At 49.6% G+C, this 18,935-nt stretch overlaps 2 protein-coding genes across 2 annotated transcripts in view; both read left to right on the top strand.

The window, feature by feature from the left end:
* The window catches only part of LOC101583682 (keratin, type II cytoskeletal 75), an 11,096-nt gene extending 10,368 nt beyond the window's left edge, over nt 1-728 (top strand). The window contains exon 9 of the mRNA XM_004637851.2: nt 490-728. Coding sequence (XP_004637908.1) covers nt 490-728 — 239 coding nt within the window. The remainder of the gene's footprint in view (nt 1-489) is intronic.
* Nucleotides 729-2,784: 2,056 nt separating this feature from the next.
* LOC101583287 (keratin, type II cytoskeletal 5) lies at nt 2,785-14,957 on the top strand. Its single transcript, XM_004637850.1, has 9 exons — nt 2,785-3,264; nt 5,165-5,373; nt 9,064-9,124; nt 9,876-9,971; nt 11,045-11,209; nt 12,014-12,139; nt 12,567-12,787; nt 13,388-13,422; nt 14,740-14,957. Exons 1-9 carry the CDS (start codon nt 2,785-2,787, stop codon nt 14,955-14,957), a joined length of 1,611 nt encoding a protein of 536 aa, XP_004637907.1.
* Nucleotides 14,958-18,935: the final 3,978 nt, after the last annotated feature.

Genomic DNA, 18,935 nt, shown 5'->3' with positions numbered 1-18,935 from the left:
AGAAGAAGAAGAAGAAGAAGAAGAAGAAGAAGAAGAAGAAGAAGAAGAAGAAGAAGAAGAAGAAGAAGAAGAAGGGGCAGAGCTGACTGCCAGTGGGTTTGTCACTGGTGCATCGAGAATATTCCAGCTCTCATCTAGGATGCTGAGTGCCATAGCTGAGGAATACTGAGAGAAGCACATGTGTGGCTAACGGAAGAGGGAGATTCGGGATCCAGGGATGGAGAGGGACATAAGACAGAGAGTACAGTGGGGGAGATTATGAAGCCATCGAAGGGAAGCAGCAGCTTCTGAGCAGCAGCGAGGACACAGAAAGCCATTCCAGTCTTAGCATGCAGCAGGTGGGCATGGCAGGTGGGAACCACAAGGAGACAGATGGCTCCCTGCAGAGACCACTCCATCTCCATGCCAAGGACTCCAGGGCACACACCCTGACAGCCCTGGGTGTCTTCTCTCCTGCTTCTGATTCTGACCATGTCCTTTCTCCTGCAGCTGTGGTCACCTCCACACTTTCCAGTGGCTATGGCAGTGGAAGTGGCATTGCAGGTGGAAGCCTGGGTTTCGGTGGAGGCAGCAGCTACTCCTTCACTACCAGTGGCGGGCACAGCCTGGGCACAGGCCTGGGAGGCTCTGGCTTCACTGCCAGTAGTGGCAGGGGCCCAGGGGGCAGTGGCTCTAGCATCAAGTTCATCTCCACCACATCCTCCAGCAGGAAGAACTACAAGCACTAAGTGCAAGCACAGGCCCTGCCAAATGCCTGGGTGCCCGTTTGCACTCCCACTAGGATCCTGAGTCTTTCTCCCGGTCTCCCTCCCCCCACCTCACCTGCACTGCTGTGAAGCCTGGCATTCTGGATAAACCCCATTCCTCAGCCTGAGGCAGCCCCTGCCCTTGCTCCTGTTCCCAAGCTACTCCTGACACCTCTGTGCTAGACATGCAAACCTACAGCCTATTCTCCTCCAAGGTTGTGGTTCAGCTGCTCCTAAGAGGCCCTGGCAGCCTGCAAAAGGCCCTTCAGCACCAGCTCCAGATGCAGCAGTGGGGAGCCTGTGTCTCTAAGGCCATCTCAATGCCAGGCCATCCCCACTTGTCTCAGGGTGCTTATAAACTGCTGGAAGAATGAGTGCACCTCTGTTCCCCCACCCCCAGAATGTGTCTATTAAATGCATGTGTAATGTGTTTGGCATCTGGCCTTCTGTTTGTGGTGGTGATGAGTCCAGAACAACTCTCCTCCTCTCCGAGGCTGCCCAAGGCAGAGGATCCCCACACTCTGGGCTCAGGGCACCTCAGCCGGCCTAAGTGATAGAAGCCAAGGAGGAGGCTGGCAGATGGGAGAGACAGGGGCTGCAGAAGTACAGGGAAGGTGGGAGATGGACACACTTTCTGACCCCATTTCTCCCACTTCTTCTCACTGATATAGTTTATTTGAGAAGCCCGAGGCCCTGGGCAGAAGCACTGCCCAACCTTCCGCTTAGTACATCATGGAGGGCAATGCCTTCTCCTCCCAAAATCAGACTGCATTCCTGGGACACTGATGCAGGGTGGGCAGCCCCAGTCTCAGCCAGCAAAGGGGCTGATTGTTCCCTGACGGCTTCAAACTTGCAGACCTGAGCAGAGAAATAACAGGCCAGGGAGAGGCGTTAATACCCCTGGGGCCAGTCACAGGAGCCAGTTAGCTCCTAATTGCAAGAGTGTCCACATTCCTGACTTTATGAGTGTCCCAGGCCCCTCCCCAAGTAGACTCATCTAGCTTGAGGCTAAGTGGGCTCAAAGAGAGTGGACACAATGCTCCAGACCAAGCGAGTGGGGAGCTGAGGGGAGCTGCAAACCAGGGTGGGAACAATGCTACTTATACTGCAGAGCAGGATGTTAAGGGCAGAAGGGAGATGACAGTGAAAGAAAGGGTGAAGTTTGAAATGGTTGGAAGGGTGAGGGTAGGTATCACTGAGAAAAACTGTTAAGTCCCCCAGTCCATAAGGGAAGGGCAAGACACAGGATGAGAGGAGGAGACAGGAATTTAAAGTCCTGGTTGTTCCCCTTGGACAAGCCGACTCTCCTCTTGAGGACTGACTCCTCACCTGAATGAGATTAGATGATTCTGTGCATGTAATATTGGCCTCAAAACTCACCCTCTATGTGACCATAGTCAAGTTGCCTAACAATTCTGCTTTAATTGCTCCATGTGTAAAACAAGAATAGCCATGCCACAGTGATGTCTAAGAGTCAATGAGAAGGTAGGCACAAGGCAGCTACCCAGATCTGTGCAAAAAACATCAGCAATGCTATGTCTATCATTCATTCTTATAAAGTAATGAGAATCAAATAAAATAATGCTTGTGGCAGACCTGCACATGGATGGTGTGGCACAGGCTGAATCCTCAGGAAACAGAAATATAAAGACATATATAATCACATCCAGAATGGGACATGCCTAGTCAGGTGTGTGGATTCAGGACCCAAGACCTGAGAATAAAGGATAGAGCTGCAGAGAAACAAGAGGAGTATCTGTGGCATGAGGCTGGGAAGTTGGGCGGGGGGACCCAGACCTACCTCAGGCCTGGTCCTGTCTGGGTAGGGTGTTCCCCCATGATTAGCAGGACAGGAAGATGGGCTGTGGCCAGACATGCCATTGAGGTGAATACAGCAGAGTGGTCTTTGATCTCCTCCAGCCAAGCCCAGTTCTCAAGAGGGATAAAAGTCAAGCAGAGTCCAGGACAACTACACTTTGAAGGCTGCTCGTTGCCCTGACATTTCACTCCTCTCTACCCTCTGGCACCAGTTCTTACCATGAACCAGCGATCATCGATCACCATCAAGTCGGGGGGCACACAGAACTTCAGCGCTTCCTCAGCCAGCCTCCTCCCGGGATGCCGACCTAATTTCAGCTCTTTCTCGGTGTCCCAGAACAGGAAGAGCATTGGAGGTGGTCTGGGGGGAGGCTTCGGGACCAGGAGCCTCCATGGCTTTGGTGGCAGCAAAAGAATCTCCATCAGTGGAGGTTACCACTCCAGCCGGGGCAGCTTTGGGGGTTCTAGCTGTGGGCTCGGTATGGGTGGCATGGGGTACAGAGCAGGGGGAGCCTTTGGTGGATATGGATTTGGAGGTGGAATGGTGCATGGAGGTAGGGGCATCCAAGAGGTCACCATCAACCAGAGTCTCCTGACACCCCTGCACCTGGAAATCGACCCTTCTCTCCAGCATGTGCGCAAGGAGGAAAAAGAGCAGATCAAGACCCTCAACAACAAGTTTGCTTCCTTTATCGATAAGGTGAGGGGCCAGTGGGGTCCACACCAGGAAAGCAGCTACTATCAAAGGGTCTATGTTTTCTGTGCTTTTTTGAGGTCAACTGTGGCTTCCCTGGCCCTGTGGCTGGGCAGTCCGCTGACAGAGTAGAGGAGAGAGTAGTTTTCCACTTTGTTGAGGTAGGAGCGAAAAAATGTCCATCTCCAGACCCACGAGCTTGGGCCAGGGAGATGGCCTAGTGGAATAAGCGCTTCCCTGGCAAGCACAAGGGCCTGAGTTCAATCCCCGGTTCTGCAAAAAAAAAAAAAAAAAAAAAAAATTGATCCATTCAGACCCACAAGCTCTCTGACTTACTACAAGGACATTGTTTTTTGATGTTCTTGGCTTAAAATTAGATAATACCTTAATGTTTTGAGAGAATGAGACAAAGGAATGAGAGATGCATTCATGGAATTGGGCTGGGTCCCAGCTTAATCAGCACTAATGTCCTGTAATAATAAGCATCTCCTTGGACACTGGGCATATCTAGGAAGCTGGGCGAGTGGTGAAGGGACACCTGGAACACTTAGCATATGTCCTTGAGTTAGAGAAAAGTTGTAACCTTAGCCTGAATCCCCCTGCTGCATGGCCTGGGATTCAAGGATTCCCCAGCTCTGCAAGGGCACCTGCATGGCAGGTGCTACCACAACACACCTGAGTTGGTTGATTGGGTCCGGGAAGAACCAACTCAAGGATCCAGATCACTTAGGCTCCATGTCTGGGTTCTGGAAGACTCTGAGCTAAGAGGCAAGCAGCTAAGGTTCCAATTTTGAATCTACTCTTGGGAGAGTCTCTGCTCAAGGACTCTAAGGTAGGTCCCTTTTGCAAGTTTGGGTGGCCATGATGCCTTATCTTATGGATGAGATCGTGGAATGTGCAGACCTAACCAAATGCACTACTGAGACCCTGGATCTTGAGCTTTGTTATCCATGTTACCTCTCCTGCCCTGGAGTGAACCAAAAGAGCTGAAGCTTCCAGTAGCCTGACTGTGTAAGGAAGTCCTGGGCCTTGATTGTCCCTTGTTGCTTTGGAGGAGATGGAGAGAAAGAAGGTATGGGATTAAAAAGGGACCTGGAGCCAGGACATCCTCCTTATTCCAGCAGTGAGAGTGACAGACAAGAAAAGATACATTTATTAAAGACTATCTGTGAGGGGGCAGCCATCTCCCAAGGTATGGAGGTGCTGGTCCCTTTTCGCTAAGGCTAGGTGTCACTGCAGTTCCTTCCAATGGAAAGACTGTAGAAGGGAATGCTTGTTCTTATTTTCTAAACCTGCCTCCCCAGGCTGAGGAGCAGATGGAACTAATTCAACAAACCCAAATTTAGCTATACAAGATCACAAGGAACTTGAGGCCACAGAAAGAAAAGGTCATTCCCAGGGTCATACGGCTACTAAAGGACATAGCTCAAAGGCAACTCCAGGGTGGCCCATTCCAACCCATCTGGAATGTGCAGGCAGCTGAGACCATATTCTACATCCTGACAAATCTTGCCATAAAGAAAGCAGACAGGTGGAATTTTCTGCCACAAGCTCCTATCCACTTAATGGGAAGAAAAATCTCACCGATAATATGATGGTGGAGTAGTCTTTGCTTAAGCTACCACACATCAGCATGGTTCAGTGTCCTTGGATGCTTCTGTCCCCTTTGATCATCCCTAGTCCTCCCCTCTCCAAACCAAACCACCACCTCCCTCCCAAGCTCCCTGCACCTACATTGGCTTGGCTGGCTATATCCCATGCCGCTTGTAGCCTGGAAGAAGAGTCTGCCACCTGGACCCTGAGCTTTTGTGCAAAACCCCTCGCACTGTTGAGCCACCCTTTTGTGAGAGGCCTCAGGAGGCTGCCTCCTGAAAGTCCTCACTGTCTCTTACCTCTGGCTGGGCAGGTCCGCTTCCTGGAGCAGCAGAACAAAGTCCTAGAGACCAAATGGAGCCTCCTGCAAGAGCACAAAACCACCAGAGCCAATCTTGAGCCCATGTTTGAAACCTACATCAGCAACCTGAGACGACAGCTAGACTGCCTGGGCGGAGAGCGGGGCAGGCTGGAGATGGAGCTAAAGAGCATGCAGGATGTGGTGGAGGACTTCAAGAACAAGTGAGTGGATGCCCACCAGTTCCTGGGCCAGAACCTGGCCCTGGGGCAATGAGGAGGGTGAGGGAAGCAGGAGAAACCAGCTCCTTTCCCCAGATATGCCTAGACCAGTGGGTAATGGGATACACATTTAGGGGATGGGGTAGAGAGAGAACCAGGATGCTGTTAAGAATGTTGAAGCTCCGGGAAGGTGTGAGTTACAGGTGATGCTTGCTAGCACAGGTACAGAGAGTAGGACGTACATAACTGTGCAGATGAGGAGAGTCAGGCTCTGAGGTGGCTTTCAACTCATCCATGATAACACAAAGCAGCAACTCATGAATTAAGAATTAAATCCAGAGAATCTCACATTTATTCAACTAAATTTCAGTGCTGATCATCCCAGTTCATGCATTCGCCCCAATCCTGGCCAAGGGGATGGAGATGTAAAGAAGAAAGACAGATCAGGGGCCTCTCCCAGGACTACCTGCACACCACACACACACACACACACACACATAAAACATCAGCATGTTTAACATGCTCATGACTGTAGACATGAACTTATTATTTTTATTGTTGTTTTCTCATTTTTCCTGTTTCAACTTCTTATCTTTCTTATTTTGAGTGTTTTTTTAGTTATCTTGCTCCAACTAAAATTGGTAATTTGATACTGAGGCCAGGTTACTCTTTGTATAATATAGGATAAGTTCAGGGTTTAGAATCATGCTGTGCACCATGGAAACCACTAGCCCTGTGTGACTATTTAAATTTAAATTTATACAAATTAAATAATTTTTGTGGGGCGCCAAGGAGATGGATCAGTGGAATAAGCCCTTCCCTGGGAAGGGCAAGGGCCTGAGTTTAATCCACAGTTCTGCCAAAAAAAAAAGTAATAATAGTTTTTGTGCAGTTGAATGTATGACCTTCATACCAAGGTATACATATATTGAGACAGGGTCTTGCTATGTCTCTAAGTTGCCCAGGTTGGCCTTAAACTTGGTCCTTCCGCATCAGCCTCCCGCAGTGCTAAGATTGTAAGAGTCTGTTGCTAGGCCCAACTAAAATTAATAAAATTTAAAACCCATCTCAGTCACATTAGCTACATTTCAAGTATTCAGTTGTTGCATGTGGCTAATGGATCCTACAATAAACAAGGAGATACAGCATTTCCATCATTGTAGGAAGTTCTATTGGACTGTGCTCTGGAATCTAGTCAGGCCAGGCATGGTGGCACACACATATGATACCAGCACTCCAAAGGCTGAGGCAGGAGGATTGCCACAGGTTGGAGGCCGTCCTGGGCTACATAGTGAGTTCAAGACCAGCCTGAACTACATAATGATACCCTGTCTCAAGAAAAAAAGAAGAATCTAGTCAGTAGCACTTAATAGATTAATGGCCCCAAGAAAACTCTTTAACCTCTCTAAGCCTCAGCTTCTGTAACTAGCAAAAGTCAAGACATGCATGCAAGGTACTTAAAAAGGTGACCAGTATCTGGTGTATAGTAGGATGGTAATTATTAGCTACTTTATTGTATTTGCAGTTAGTTACGAGTGTGTAATGATACAATCACAAGAATTGAGCACAGATGCAAATTTTAGAATGTTTGCAAACATGACACAAAAATGTTTGGGCAATAAGGAGAGTCACATGGAGAGAAAACATTCTCTCAGGCTTTCACAGAGAGCACATTGGCCAAGCAATGGCCGTGACTCATCCACATGGCTGACACTGACAAAGGTTCTACAATCTGAAGTACAGGATCTCAGGATAAATCCTGAGGGGATTTCACTGACCTTCTCAGACCCAAAAGCTACAACTCTTGTTGCATAGGTCCTGCTTTACCTTGGTCTTAACCATCCAGTAGAAAAGTATAAAAACGAAGTATAAGATGTAAAGCCATGCTGTTATGTTGAGCTGTGGGGGACTCAGGTCAACAATTTCTGACATTGCCAGTAAAGCGGAAGACCCAATAGTATTATGGGCTACTGGACTCTTTTAGAATATTTTGCTGAGTTTACATACCTATAATATTCAAATAGCGGAACTTAGCAAAAAAAGGGTACACAATGAATGTCCATTTTGTATCTGTGTATTCAAAGTGGTTAGGATAGATATATAGTTACATTCTCTTAATGAATAGAATGATTTGTTCTAATAGTGTTTGTAAATAGGATATCAAGTCCGCATCTTGTACAGCAATTAACCACTAAGAAGAATGTATGCAGTGTGTTAATTATTGAAACTGTCCTACCGATTTGATTTGAAACTGCCTCATTGCTATTTGTTTATCAATAAAATTATGGCAAAAAAAAATGTTTGGGCCTAAGAAGAATTCCCTGTGGAAGAGGAAAGCTCAAAGCTGAGAAGGAAGAGGGCACCAGGGTAAAGGTGGCAGGGGATATAGTAAAGTATATATACCTGGTAAATGGTCAGGCCAGATTCCCGTGGGGTGCAAGAGGCCTGCGCAGCAGAGGGACTATGAGCCGGGAAATAGAAGACAAGGACAGCTGCATGGAATTGGTGGAAGAAAAAGGAAGTTCTTATTTCATTAAAAAAAAAAAAAAAAAAAAGCTTGAGATAGGACAGGCCAGATAGCTCAGCAGATTAAAGTACCTGCTTAGGCAGATGCAGGGACTAGCTTTAATCCCTGGTGTGCCATGCCACCCCCATCCCTGGGGCACGTTGAGATGGTGATTAAGACTGGGCATGGTGGTGCATGCTTGTAATCCCAGCGCTTGGGAGGCTGAAAACAGGAGGATCATTACTAGTCCAATCTGTGTAATGAGACCTTGTAGACCCTGTACTAAATACAAAAAAAAAGCTTGAGGAAACAAGCAGGAACACAAATGGTCCCCAAGAGAATGCAGAAGAAAGCACAGACAGCGCTGATGTCTCCATGGCAGGAAAGATTTTTCACATTGGACACTAGAGTCAGTACAAGAGCAGGGAGATTCTGATGGTGTACAAAGCGTGGGCTCACACTCCGTGGCTGTAAGGGAACAGAGCTGCCATCCCATCGATAGGAAAGCCACCCTGGATGGTTCAGCTGAGGAGGAAAAACCAAGGTTCAAACTCCAGTGTGCAGCACAGCTAAAGGATGGGACTGGCTGATGCTGAAACAGCTTGGGGGAGGGTGGGCCACCTGGAGCAGAAGGGATACTTTCTCCCCAGAGGTCTGGTGAGAAATGGGCACCCCCACATGCCCTGGGGACAGACAGAAGGGTTGGAGCTTCTGTCTAAGGGCAAACTGAAGAAAAAAAAAATACTTGGGGAAGAAGGACACCTCCAAGCCTGGCAACTCTGCTTCTTAGGTCCTAGCTCGGGTGGCTGGGACCATCGAGGGGACATGAGGACAACACGGTGTGCAGGAGCCAGGCCAGAGCCTGGGGCTACCTCCTCTTGCCCTTCTCCCTGCTGTTCCCCTCACAGCCTCTGTCTGGATTGAGGCAAGTCTACATTTCAATGAATGGAAACATGCATGCTCCTTTCGGGGACCCAAACACTCTGCAGAGCCAGGCAGTAAGAAAAGACAGCTCAGAAAATGAGGGATGGCTCTGTTCTGTTGTTTTCAGCTTGGGTTTTGGGAACAGAACATTTTTGGACTTGTGATTTGGTGATGCATGTATTCGGGAAGCTATGCGACGGTGGGACCATCGGCCGCCTGCAATACCATCCCCTCTAATCTCCTCTTTCCTGCCCTTCCTGCAGGTATGAGGAGGAAATCAACAGGCGCACAGCAGCTGAAAATGAGTTCGTGGTACTGAAGAAGGTGAGGAGACAAGGGTGCTCTACGCCCTCCTAGGCTCTTGGGGGTCACAAACTGCCACTCACACTACAGTGGCCTTCCTTTTGTTCACAATGAATCTTGGAATCAGCTTTTAATTAAAAGCAATAAGTCCATTGCCCAGGATGGGCAAATTTTCCCAAATAAATCAGAAGTGTGTCAGGATCAAGAACTCCCAAGTCCAAGCTGTAAATCCCCTCATGAAGTCCAGGGCAGGGAGCGGGGCTGCAGAATGGACTAGAACTTCATCCCTTAGACACCCATCCAGGCTCAGAGGACAGGGCTGGCACATAGATCAAACCACAGAAATCCACTGCCTTCCTGATCAGTGGGACCGTCGAAGCAGGAGAGGCACAGCTAGAGGAAGAACAGGACAGCTTTAGAAGTGGGCACCACACAGAAGAGTGAGGAGGAGGAGGAGGAGGAGGAGGAGGAGGAGGAGGAGAAAAGCTAAGGTAGGCTTTGGGGAGAGGCCTGGAGAGCCCAGGGCAGTGGGAGCCCAAGGGCCCAGGATGGGGCTGTCCTTCCTGTGTGAGGTAACAGGTGCTGAGCAGGTGGGTGCTCCTGAGGCCCTGGTCTTCACACTGTGTGGACCCCCAACCCCAAGTCCCATTCCATACTTTGGAACAGCCAGGCCCTCCACCAGGAGCTAAAGCTGTGCCTTGAAATCACAGACAGAAGCAGCTGACTAGCTCAAGAAGGGGGATCCCCAGGTGATAGCATGTTCTGTGCCCAGGATGTGGATGCTGCCTACATGAACAAGGTGGAGTTGGAGGCCAAGGTGGATGCCCTGATGGATGAGATCAACTTCCTGAGAGCGTTCTATGAGGCGGTAAGAGGGTCTGCTCTTCCCCCGTGGGAGGCCTGGAGGCCTCAGCTGAGCACCGGGGCTGCTAGCCTCAACCCTGTCCTTCTCTCAGCTCCTCCCTGCATCTGTGGGTTATAATTTATGGGTGCAGATGCTGCTTTCCAAACCTTACTTTGCTGAAACAGTAAATGTATGGACCTGTTGAGAATTCAGAAGGCAAAGGAGGACTTTACTTAGACTTCTGCTTCAGGCTACCATTCTCAGAGTCCAAAGCACAGGACCCTCTGGTGGTCTTGGGAGAGCACCACCAGGAAGTCTGGGGCTGGAACATCCATTGCCATCACACGCCTGGGTGGGTAAGGCTGATGCTGCCAGTGTCAGGTCACAGTAGGGAACGGAGGCTTTGGGTCCTGCTGAAAAGAGATGAGTAACAATTTAATCATGACTGTATATTCAAAGCCCATCTAATATAGACATCGTTTAAGCTTCGCAGAAGCTGTGCTAAGCCTGTATTGGGAGTAGCATCTCTGAGCCCCCAAGCTTGCTCGGGGACCTGACTTGTGGGTTTTTCAACCTCATGCTCTTTTTGCTGTTGCAAGTTACTTTCCACTTTCTGTGCCTGAGAGGCAGAGGCAGCGAGGTTGGGAAACAGAACAGAACTGCAGCAGAGTTGTTGGGCCCCTTCTGGCTCAGCTTCCTTCCTGAGATGATGTTTATGTGTTCTGAAGGGCAGTCCTCTCTCAGAGCATGAGCCATTGTGGCACAGATGGTCACAGTAAGGTGCGCTGCCTCGACAGTGGGAGTGGCTTCTGGAGAACTCCAGCTAGACACACCTGAGCTGCTCCCTGTGCAGATAAGCTGGTGATAAGCAGCAGCTGTAAACTCAGTGGCATCCCTCTGTCTTTCCCCGGCCCTTTCACACCTAAGCAGTGAGTTCTGCCCCAACAGTGTAAGATCCTCCATCCCAGGTCTACCCTGGGATGGGCCACAGTCCTGCCACACAAACATACATACACATACATGCATACACACACACACACACACACACACACACACACGAATGTCCTGCCTCTGCTCTCCATTTGGCCCAATCACAGGAGCTCGCTCAGCTTCAGGCTCAGATCTCCGAGACCTCCGTGGTCCTGTCCATGGACAACAACCGCAAACTAGACCTGGACAGCATCATCGCAGAGGTCAAGGCCCAGTATGAGGACATCGCCAACCGTAGCCGGGCCGAGGCTGAGACCTGGTACCAGACCAAGGTGAGGCATCAAGGTCAAATTAATTAAACAAGCACAGAAATCAAAGGTTTCAAAGGCAAATTAGCTAAGGTCCTGGTCCTCTTAGATGTCCCAGTCTGGTGGGTTACAAGGATCTGAGTTCACTTTGACAATGGGAGTGGTTAGCTCTGACCTTAAGGCAGCACCATCCAGAGCTGGGGGGCTTGGCAGACTCGGGCAGAGGTAAATGTCGTGTATCAGAAAGACAGGCACAACTGGACAGTTCTAGCCCTTGGGGCCAACAAGAAAAAGAGAGAGAAAGTATAGAGAAGAGGAAGATCTAGGGCTTCCTGGGAGTGGCTGGGGGGGATGGAGAAGAGGTAGAACTGGCTGGGGCCAAAGTACTGGGAGAGACCCATACTTGCTATGGGTCAGATTGAGATTGTTCATGTTGGAGCAAACACTCTGAGCTAAAGAGTCACTGGGGATGATGAGATGGAGGAACTTTAAAATCACAGAGGGACGGGCACCTTGCACAATGGTGGGTCTGGAAGAGTGAGATGCAGAGAGTAAAGGAACAGAGAAGAGAGAGATAGGTTGGGTGTGAGAAGAAAGGAAAGAGCACAACACAGCTGCCCACCTATAGAGTGAAGACTATGGGCATGGAGAATGAGGGGCAGCACGAGACACAGGTGAAGAAATTAGAGCAGGGTGGAGATAAAACCAGGAGCACAGCCTTGGAAGTTTAGGGATCTGGGGAGCTGCAGCCTTGCGTCTATGACCCACCCGCCCTGCCTGATACATTCCTCCCTTGCCCTCACTGAGCCTGCTTGCTCTTCCTCCCAGTATGAGGAACTGCAGCGGTCTGCCAGCCAGCACGGGGACGACCTGCGCACCACCAGGATGGAGATTTCTGAACTGAACCGGGCCATGCAGCGGCTGCGTTCAGAGATTGATAGCCTGAAGAAGCAGGTAGGGCTGAGCTCCCAAGGGCCATTCCAGCCAGGACCCTGCCCCAGGGCTAGATCTGGGCCTGGGTCTAACCCAGCTCATGCAGAGAGAAGCCTTACCTGTGAGTGGCATCCATGGGTTCAAAGGTCACTGACTTAGTGTCATTCACAGTATCAGGGCCCCTTTCCCTCTGGAGCCACAGATGGCCAAACTCAGCTTGCCTTAAGCACCCACTCACAGGCCAGGAACAGCAGCACTGAAGGACCTTAGGAAGCCATTTTTTTTTTCACTCAGAAGTATTAAAGTAGACAGAGAGCAATCTTGTTTCTAAACACAATGTTCCAACTTATTGAATTGATTTCAAGGAATCCTTCCACATTTTTAACCCAGAGCCCACACCTTACTGCACTCACTGTGAACAGTGTCACAACCTCTCTCCTGCTTGCAGTGTGCCACCCTGCAGGCGGCAATCGCAGATGCCGAGCAGCGTGGGGAGCTGGCCCTCAAAGATGCCAAGAACAAGCTGGCAGAGCTGGAGGAGGCCCTGCAGAAGGCCAAGCAGGACATGGCCCGGCAGCTGCGCGAGTACCAGGAGCTCATGAACGTCAAGCTGGCGCTGGACATCGAGATTGCCACCTACCGCAAGCTGCTGGAGGGCGAGGAGCACAGGTGGGCCATTGGTGCTCCCACCACAGCCAAAACAGATGCCACTAGAGCATGATAATAATGCCACAGGGGCCACATGAGCCCCAAAATGTCAGCCCCCTAGCTAGAAAATCCAAGTCTAAAAGTGGGGTGAAAATCCAATTGTTCTGGAGGCTCTCTGTGATGACACCCCTCCCATACCTCCTCCAGGACCAAGGCGGGGTCCAGGGTCAAAGTGTCAGGAAGACGATGTCATGACTGCTTGAAAGGACATGAGGTCCCAAGCAGGGCCATTTATCCTCAGGCCCTATAATAAACTTGGCCATACTTAGACCAGCCTCAGGGTTTCTAAATATATCTAGAGATGCCCAACAACCTGTTTCACTTCATCTCATCGGCACCAAGTCCCTTTTCCTATTCCTATAAGTGTTTGAACTTGATCTCTCTGGACTTCCTTGCACATATCAGCAGGAAGTTCCTAAAGCTAAGGAGGTGAATGGAAATCTTAAACGCAGTGCCTGACACACAGCACATGCTGAGTGAGAGTGATTTTAAATACAAAGAACCCAGAGGCTCTAACTTCTCAGCCAATAACCTGTCTCTTTCTCTCCACACCTGCCGCAGGCTCACTGGGGAAGGCGTCGGATCTGTTAACATCTGTGAGTACATGTGCCGGGGTGACAGAAGAGTGAGAGGCAAAAAAATAGCTAATACATCATGAGTTAGGATCCAGTGGCTAGAAAATGACACACTGGGGCGCGGATGGCATCATGACCTTCTTAGGGGCTCTGTGGACACCCCTCTGCTCTTTGGCCCCTCTTCTCACAAGGGTCAAGAGAACTCAGAGTGGGGACACTCCATGCTCCTAAGGGATAAAGTAGAGCAGAGCTCAGTGACTTCCTCATCACTCTGGAATAAAGTTTTGGGGCAGTTTCTCACCCACCCCTTACCCTGGAGGGATCACAGTGAGGTCAGCTTTCCATGGACTCCAGCCTGGCCCAGAGAATATCCTAATGGGATTGAACTGCTCCAACAACTATGGCCCCTAGATTCAGTGGCTGGTTTGGCAGCTGTTCTGAGAAGCTCTAACACAGCAAGGGGCTTTGGAGCAGGTGAAAGGTAAAGATCCGTATTTAGGGTTTAAGTTGATTAACTGAGCAAGTAGAATAGTGACTGTCTTGGCTCAGCCTTGACTCCCAGGAGATCAGGAGGGATACTCTAAGGAGTGAGCAAAGGGACAAAAGGGGTGTTGAGAAGTTCAGCATCCTAGGTGGGAGCATCGAGTTCTGATCATGGCCATGAAAGCCCCAGGTGGATAAGGCCACAAGAGAGAGGCTGAGGGAGCCTGCAAACACCTGGCACAAGGAGCAGGAGCACTTCACAGGGAAGAGCAGACCTGCAGGTGGGCGGAGCAATGGCAGCACATCCTACAGTAGAGTGCTGCCTCCCCACTGGGAAGTCACTGAAAGCAATGGGGCAGACAATAACGGATTCCGATACTGGAGGTTCTGTCTGTGACCTTCGTGATTCTAGCAATGTCTGTGTTGCTTTCCTTGAGTCTGAGGCTTCATAGTGCATCTAACATGAGAGCTTCCTAGTGGACAGGAGAAAGAGACGTAGCCAAAAGCTCCAAGGCAGGTGTGACCCTGAAGATGTCATTTATCTCATTGCACATCCATCTTTTCCTCTATGAAATGGGGTCATCGTCACATCGGTGCCCTCTCCAGTCTATTGAGATAAAGGTGGTCATAGCTGTGAAAGTGCCTTGAAACCACACCTGTACAGAGGCTCACACTGTGGTTCATTTTGTAGTAGGTGTGGTGCATCTAGGCCCATGAGCCTCCCACTGTTCATGAGGCTCCGGAGAAGGGGTACCTGGAACAAGGCACATGGGAGGAAACAGGCCCTGGGAAGATAGGGAGGGTGTCGTGGAAATCTCAGAACCCTCCTAACATCCCCATATCTTCTCTTCACAGCTGTGGTCTCTTCCTCTGGTGGCACAGGCTACAGTGGGGGCAGTGGCCTCTCTATGGGTGGGGGTGGCTATGGTGGTGGCTTCAGTGGTGGTCTCTGCTACAGTGGCTCTGGAAGCAGTGGTTTCAGTTCCACCAGCGGCCGCAGCCTCAGTGGTACTAGTTCCAGCATGCGCATCATCTCTAGGACCTCATCCACCAAGAAGAGCTACAGGAGTTAAGCACTGCCCACCTCAGCTGCCTCCCAGGTCTGCAGCTTTCCAATGCTAAGACCTGATGTTTTGCCCACATGCCATGCACATTATCTAAAGCAGAAGGCACAGGAACAGCAAGTGGCTGGGGAATGCTTAGGTGTCTCTGTTCATCCCTCTGCCTCTCGATAGCTCTCCACAAAGAGAACCCACCCACTTCTGATGTCAGATCCACCAGGGCCTATTCCAACCCACTCCGGTTCAGGGACTCTAAATGAAGACCTGGATTAGCACTTTGAAATTAGGTAGTAGGGGCTGGATGGGGTCTTCCTCCTCCATCTGACCCAGACCCACTGCAACCACAGGACAATTCCTCTTGCTCAGTCCTTTATGGAGACCTTAGAATTGACCCTGGTGGCCCAAAGATGTCAAACACAGTTTAGGCCAGAGTGTCCATGTGTTGCTTTTTCCCACAAGCAGAGTACACAATTCACACCCTGCCATACACACCACCTATCCTCTTCTTTTCTTGTCCCTGTCAAGGGCCCCAGCCAATTCTCCTGACAACTCTCACCTGCAGAATATTCAAGTGAGAAACTAACACTTTAAAATGCTACCAACTCTTGATTATTCATACTGCAATGGCTTAATTTTATCAAGAAACCAAAGGTTTTTCTTGACTTGCAGCTGCATTCAATAATTCTTCACAGCCAGATTCCTTGAATCTGCCTCATTTAAGCCAATGTTAGGACGCCTTAATGATGAGGAAGTGGGAGGCAGAGTCATGGGGGATGGGGGAAGGCAACTCAGCCCAAAATGCCTGCAGAATATGCACCAGCAAAAGGGGACTCTGTGGGCTTGCAGGAAGAATTTCCCCATGAGACTGCTCCTTCCATATAAAGTTCCCAGCCCGGGCCTTTTTCTCTTCCCTGTGTTTTCCTGTCTGCTTGCTTCTTCACCTCCCTTTCTTTTCCTGCCATCCTCTACCACCCCCTGTGATCATTTTCTCAATGCCCACCTTTCCCCGTCTCTCTTTTACTTCTCTCCCTGGCAGTATGTTTCCTGCTCTTCCTCCTCTCACCTTTCTTTGCTGTCTCCCAATCTGCAGTTTCTGTGCTGCAAGGATTTGCCCATAAACCACCCTTTTACAAAGCCCCCTAAGCCCAGGAGGAAAAGTCAAGACACTGAACTCAAAGGAGTGAATCAGACCTCCTTCAGTGTGGCTGCCCCCCACCCAGGCACTCAGCCCCTACAAGGCCTAGAAATAATGAAGGTCTTTGTGAAGTTGGCCTTCATGGGTAGATTGCATTTAAGCTGAAGAGTTGTAACCCTCAAGCACCTGCTATGAATTCAAGACCAAAATGCACTCCAGAGGCAAAACAGTCACCTGCCACATTGCCAATCTGAAGACAGAATTCACAAAGACGAATGAAACCTTCCAATGTACTTGCTCTTCTATGCTTGCCTATTTTCTGAAGTAGCTTCAATAAAATGTTGCTGAGCACTTTAGGTCTTAACTGAGTCAGCATTCTGTCATACCCAGGGGCAGCCTCAGAGCTGGTGGGCTACAGGAGCAGCTGCTTTTTGCCCACCATGAATCCAAGAAGTGTCCTACCTTCTATTCCTGAACTCTGGTCCTGGGATCCCAGAGTCCCAGTGCGGTCACCGAGAGCATCATCTGGGCTGGACAAGGCCTGCATTGCGCCCCTGGACCCTGTCCTGATAACCTTGCCAGCTAGTTCACTCATCCTTTCAAGTGGAAAGCTGCTCTTCGGTCAGGCTTCTTGTATTGCTTCACAATTCACATCAGTTTCTGGGCTCCCAGAGAACAAGAGTCTTCCTCCGTGATACCAGGCAACAACACCTGAGATGGTTGAGCTTGATTTCCCACTTAGCTAGATTAAGAGGCCCCTGGAGAGATGATGAGCTTATGAAGGCACTACCGTAATGATGGATTAATCTACTAAGAGTTCAGAGAATGGGGCCTATTGGGAGGAAGTAGGTGTAGGGACCCACTGGTGTCTCAGTGTACCCTGCGAAGAAATGGAAGCATGAGTGAAGAAAGAAATAGACAGGAGATAAGAGCTGGGTTGAGGCACAGGTCCGTTTGCCTGACTGGCAATAGACCCAAAGAACAATAGTAGGGGCGTTTATTTCTACTTTTGCAAAGTTAGTATCAGGAGACACAAGGGCTGGCCAAATAGCTCAGCAGATTAAAGCACCTGCTTAGGCAGATATAGGGGCCGGGAGTTCAATTCTCGGGGCCTGTCATGCTGGTCCCATCCCCAGGGGTGCACTGAGATGGCGATTGTGACCGGGCATGGTGGCACATGTCTGTAATCCCAGCAATTGGGAGGCTGTAAACAGGAGGATCCCTACAAGTCCAATCTACACAGTGAGACCTTGTAGACCCTATCCTAAAATAAAAAAAAAAAAATTTAAAAAAAGAAGACACAAGGTAGCCTGGCAATTAATAGTCAAAATTGTCCAGGCAGGATGTTTTTCTCAAGACTGAGGTAGTTTGACTGCTTTAGGCACTGAGGCCTTGCCCCTCCCTCCCACGTAAGATCAATTTCCAGCTACAGCCCTCCCAACGTAGAGAACAGGCTGTGTCCTTGAAGACTACAGCTGGTCCCTGACCCCTTTCTCTTGGAAATTCCTCTCCTCTCTGAATCCTGGATGTCGTTCTCTGCTAAGCTGTTCCACCATGGTGTTTCTTCCCGGGAGCCAGCTCACCATGGGCTGGATCCTCTGAAACCAGAGCCAAATAAACCTCCCCTCCTTCATGTTGCAGATGTTAGATATTTTGGTGGAAAAGGTGACTGTGACAGCACTCCGGCCCATCCCTGCCTCTGCTTCCCACCACCTCGCAGGTCACTGATGACAAACCTCAATCCAATCCAAAGCAATCTTCACAACCCACACCAAAACTAAGACAAAGGGGAACCATGTGAAATGGCATCATTAGACTGAGACTTTCCAAGGCATAAGCACATCTGAGTTCCAGTCTCCAATCTACAGGCAGGAAAGGAGAGGAGGATAAAACATGTAGGCAGCAGATTCACCAACTCTACCTCAGGCAGCGCATAGTAAGGTCAGAAGGTACGAATCCAACCCTAGCCTAACACTGACAAACTAAGCAACTTGAGGACGTAGCTGTTCACTATTCTCTCCTCATTTTCCTTATCTGTAAAATGGTAACTTCATCATAGTGCCATCCTAAGAATTCGATGAGATAATAGATGCATTCAGGGTGGCCTGGCATGTAATAAATCTCCAGTCAGTGCCACTGACTGATTATCACTGCCTTGATTTTGTTCTGAAAACAAAGAGTGCATGGGCAAGGCCAGTCATCCCCACAGAGGTTGCACTGCTGGGACAGACCAAAAAAAAAAGAGGAGAAAAAGGCAGGAGAGGGGTTGCACGTATCTGCAAAGACCTGTGTCTATAACAGAGTGCTAGGAAGAAAGCCGGAATCCCACATCCACCTACAGCATTCCTGTGGGCATGGTGCTGTCTCCAGAGATGTCTGCAGGCCAGCATAGGCTCCATCTACTCAGGGATTCCAGGCAACAACACAGAGTCCCAGGGCAGGGGCAGTTGCAACAGACCCAGAGTTCCATAATCCTGAGGAAGGACAAGGTCCAGCCAATGCAAGGAAGACTTCTCTTGCCCCAAAGCCTTTTTTTGCCTTGAGAACCTCTGGGCCTACCAAGGAGCTCACAGGGACTCTTGCATCTAGAGGACCTGGGGGAAGACACAGAGATAGGCTTGGGCATATCGAGCACTCTCAGCATGTCTCTGTGCTCTCTAATCCCAGGGGATTCAGTGCATATAATTCCGGCCCCTTCCCTCCCATGAAATGATAAAATCCCACTCTCCCTTTCCTCAAGGCTGAGCCACCAGCTAAGCCAAGTATAGCATTCTGGCTGCCCCCTTTCATTACCCCTGTAAACAAGGAAAGAGGGCAAACAGAACTTTTATAGGACCCACCAGCACTGACCATTA

The sequence above is a fragment of the Octodon degus genome, unplaced genomic scaffold, assembly GCF_000260255.1.
Source record: "Octodon degus isolate 3935 unplaced genomic scaffold, OctDeg1.0 scaffold00093, whole genome shotgun sequence".
Lineage (NCBI taxonomy): Eukaryota > Metazoa > Chordata > Mammalia > Rodentia > Octodontidae > Octodon > Octodon degus.
Note: the sequence above shows the minus strand (reverse complement) of the source record. Positions and strands in the feature narration are given on the sequence as shown.

Coding starts and splice junctions, on each gene's coding strand:
- LOC101583287 (XM_004637850.1), top strand. CDS start 2,785: ATGAACCAGCGATCATCGATCACCATCAAGTCGGGGGGCACACAGAAC. Junction 3,265..5,164: donor TTGCTTCCTTTATCGATAAG/GTGAGGGGCCAG, acceptor CTGGCTGGGCAG/GTCCGCTTCCTGGAGCAGCA. Junction 9,972..11,044: donor TGAGAGCGTTCTATGAGGCG/GTAAGAGGGTCT, acceptor GCCCAATCACAG/GAGCTCGCTCAGCTTCAGGC.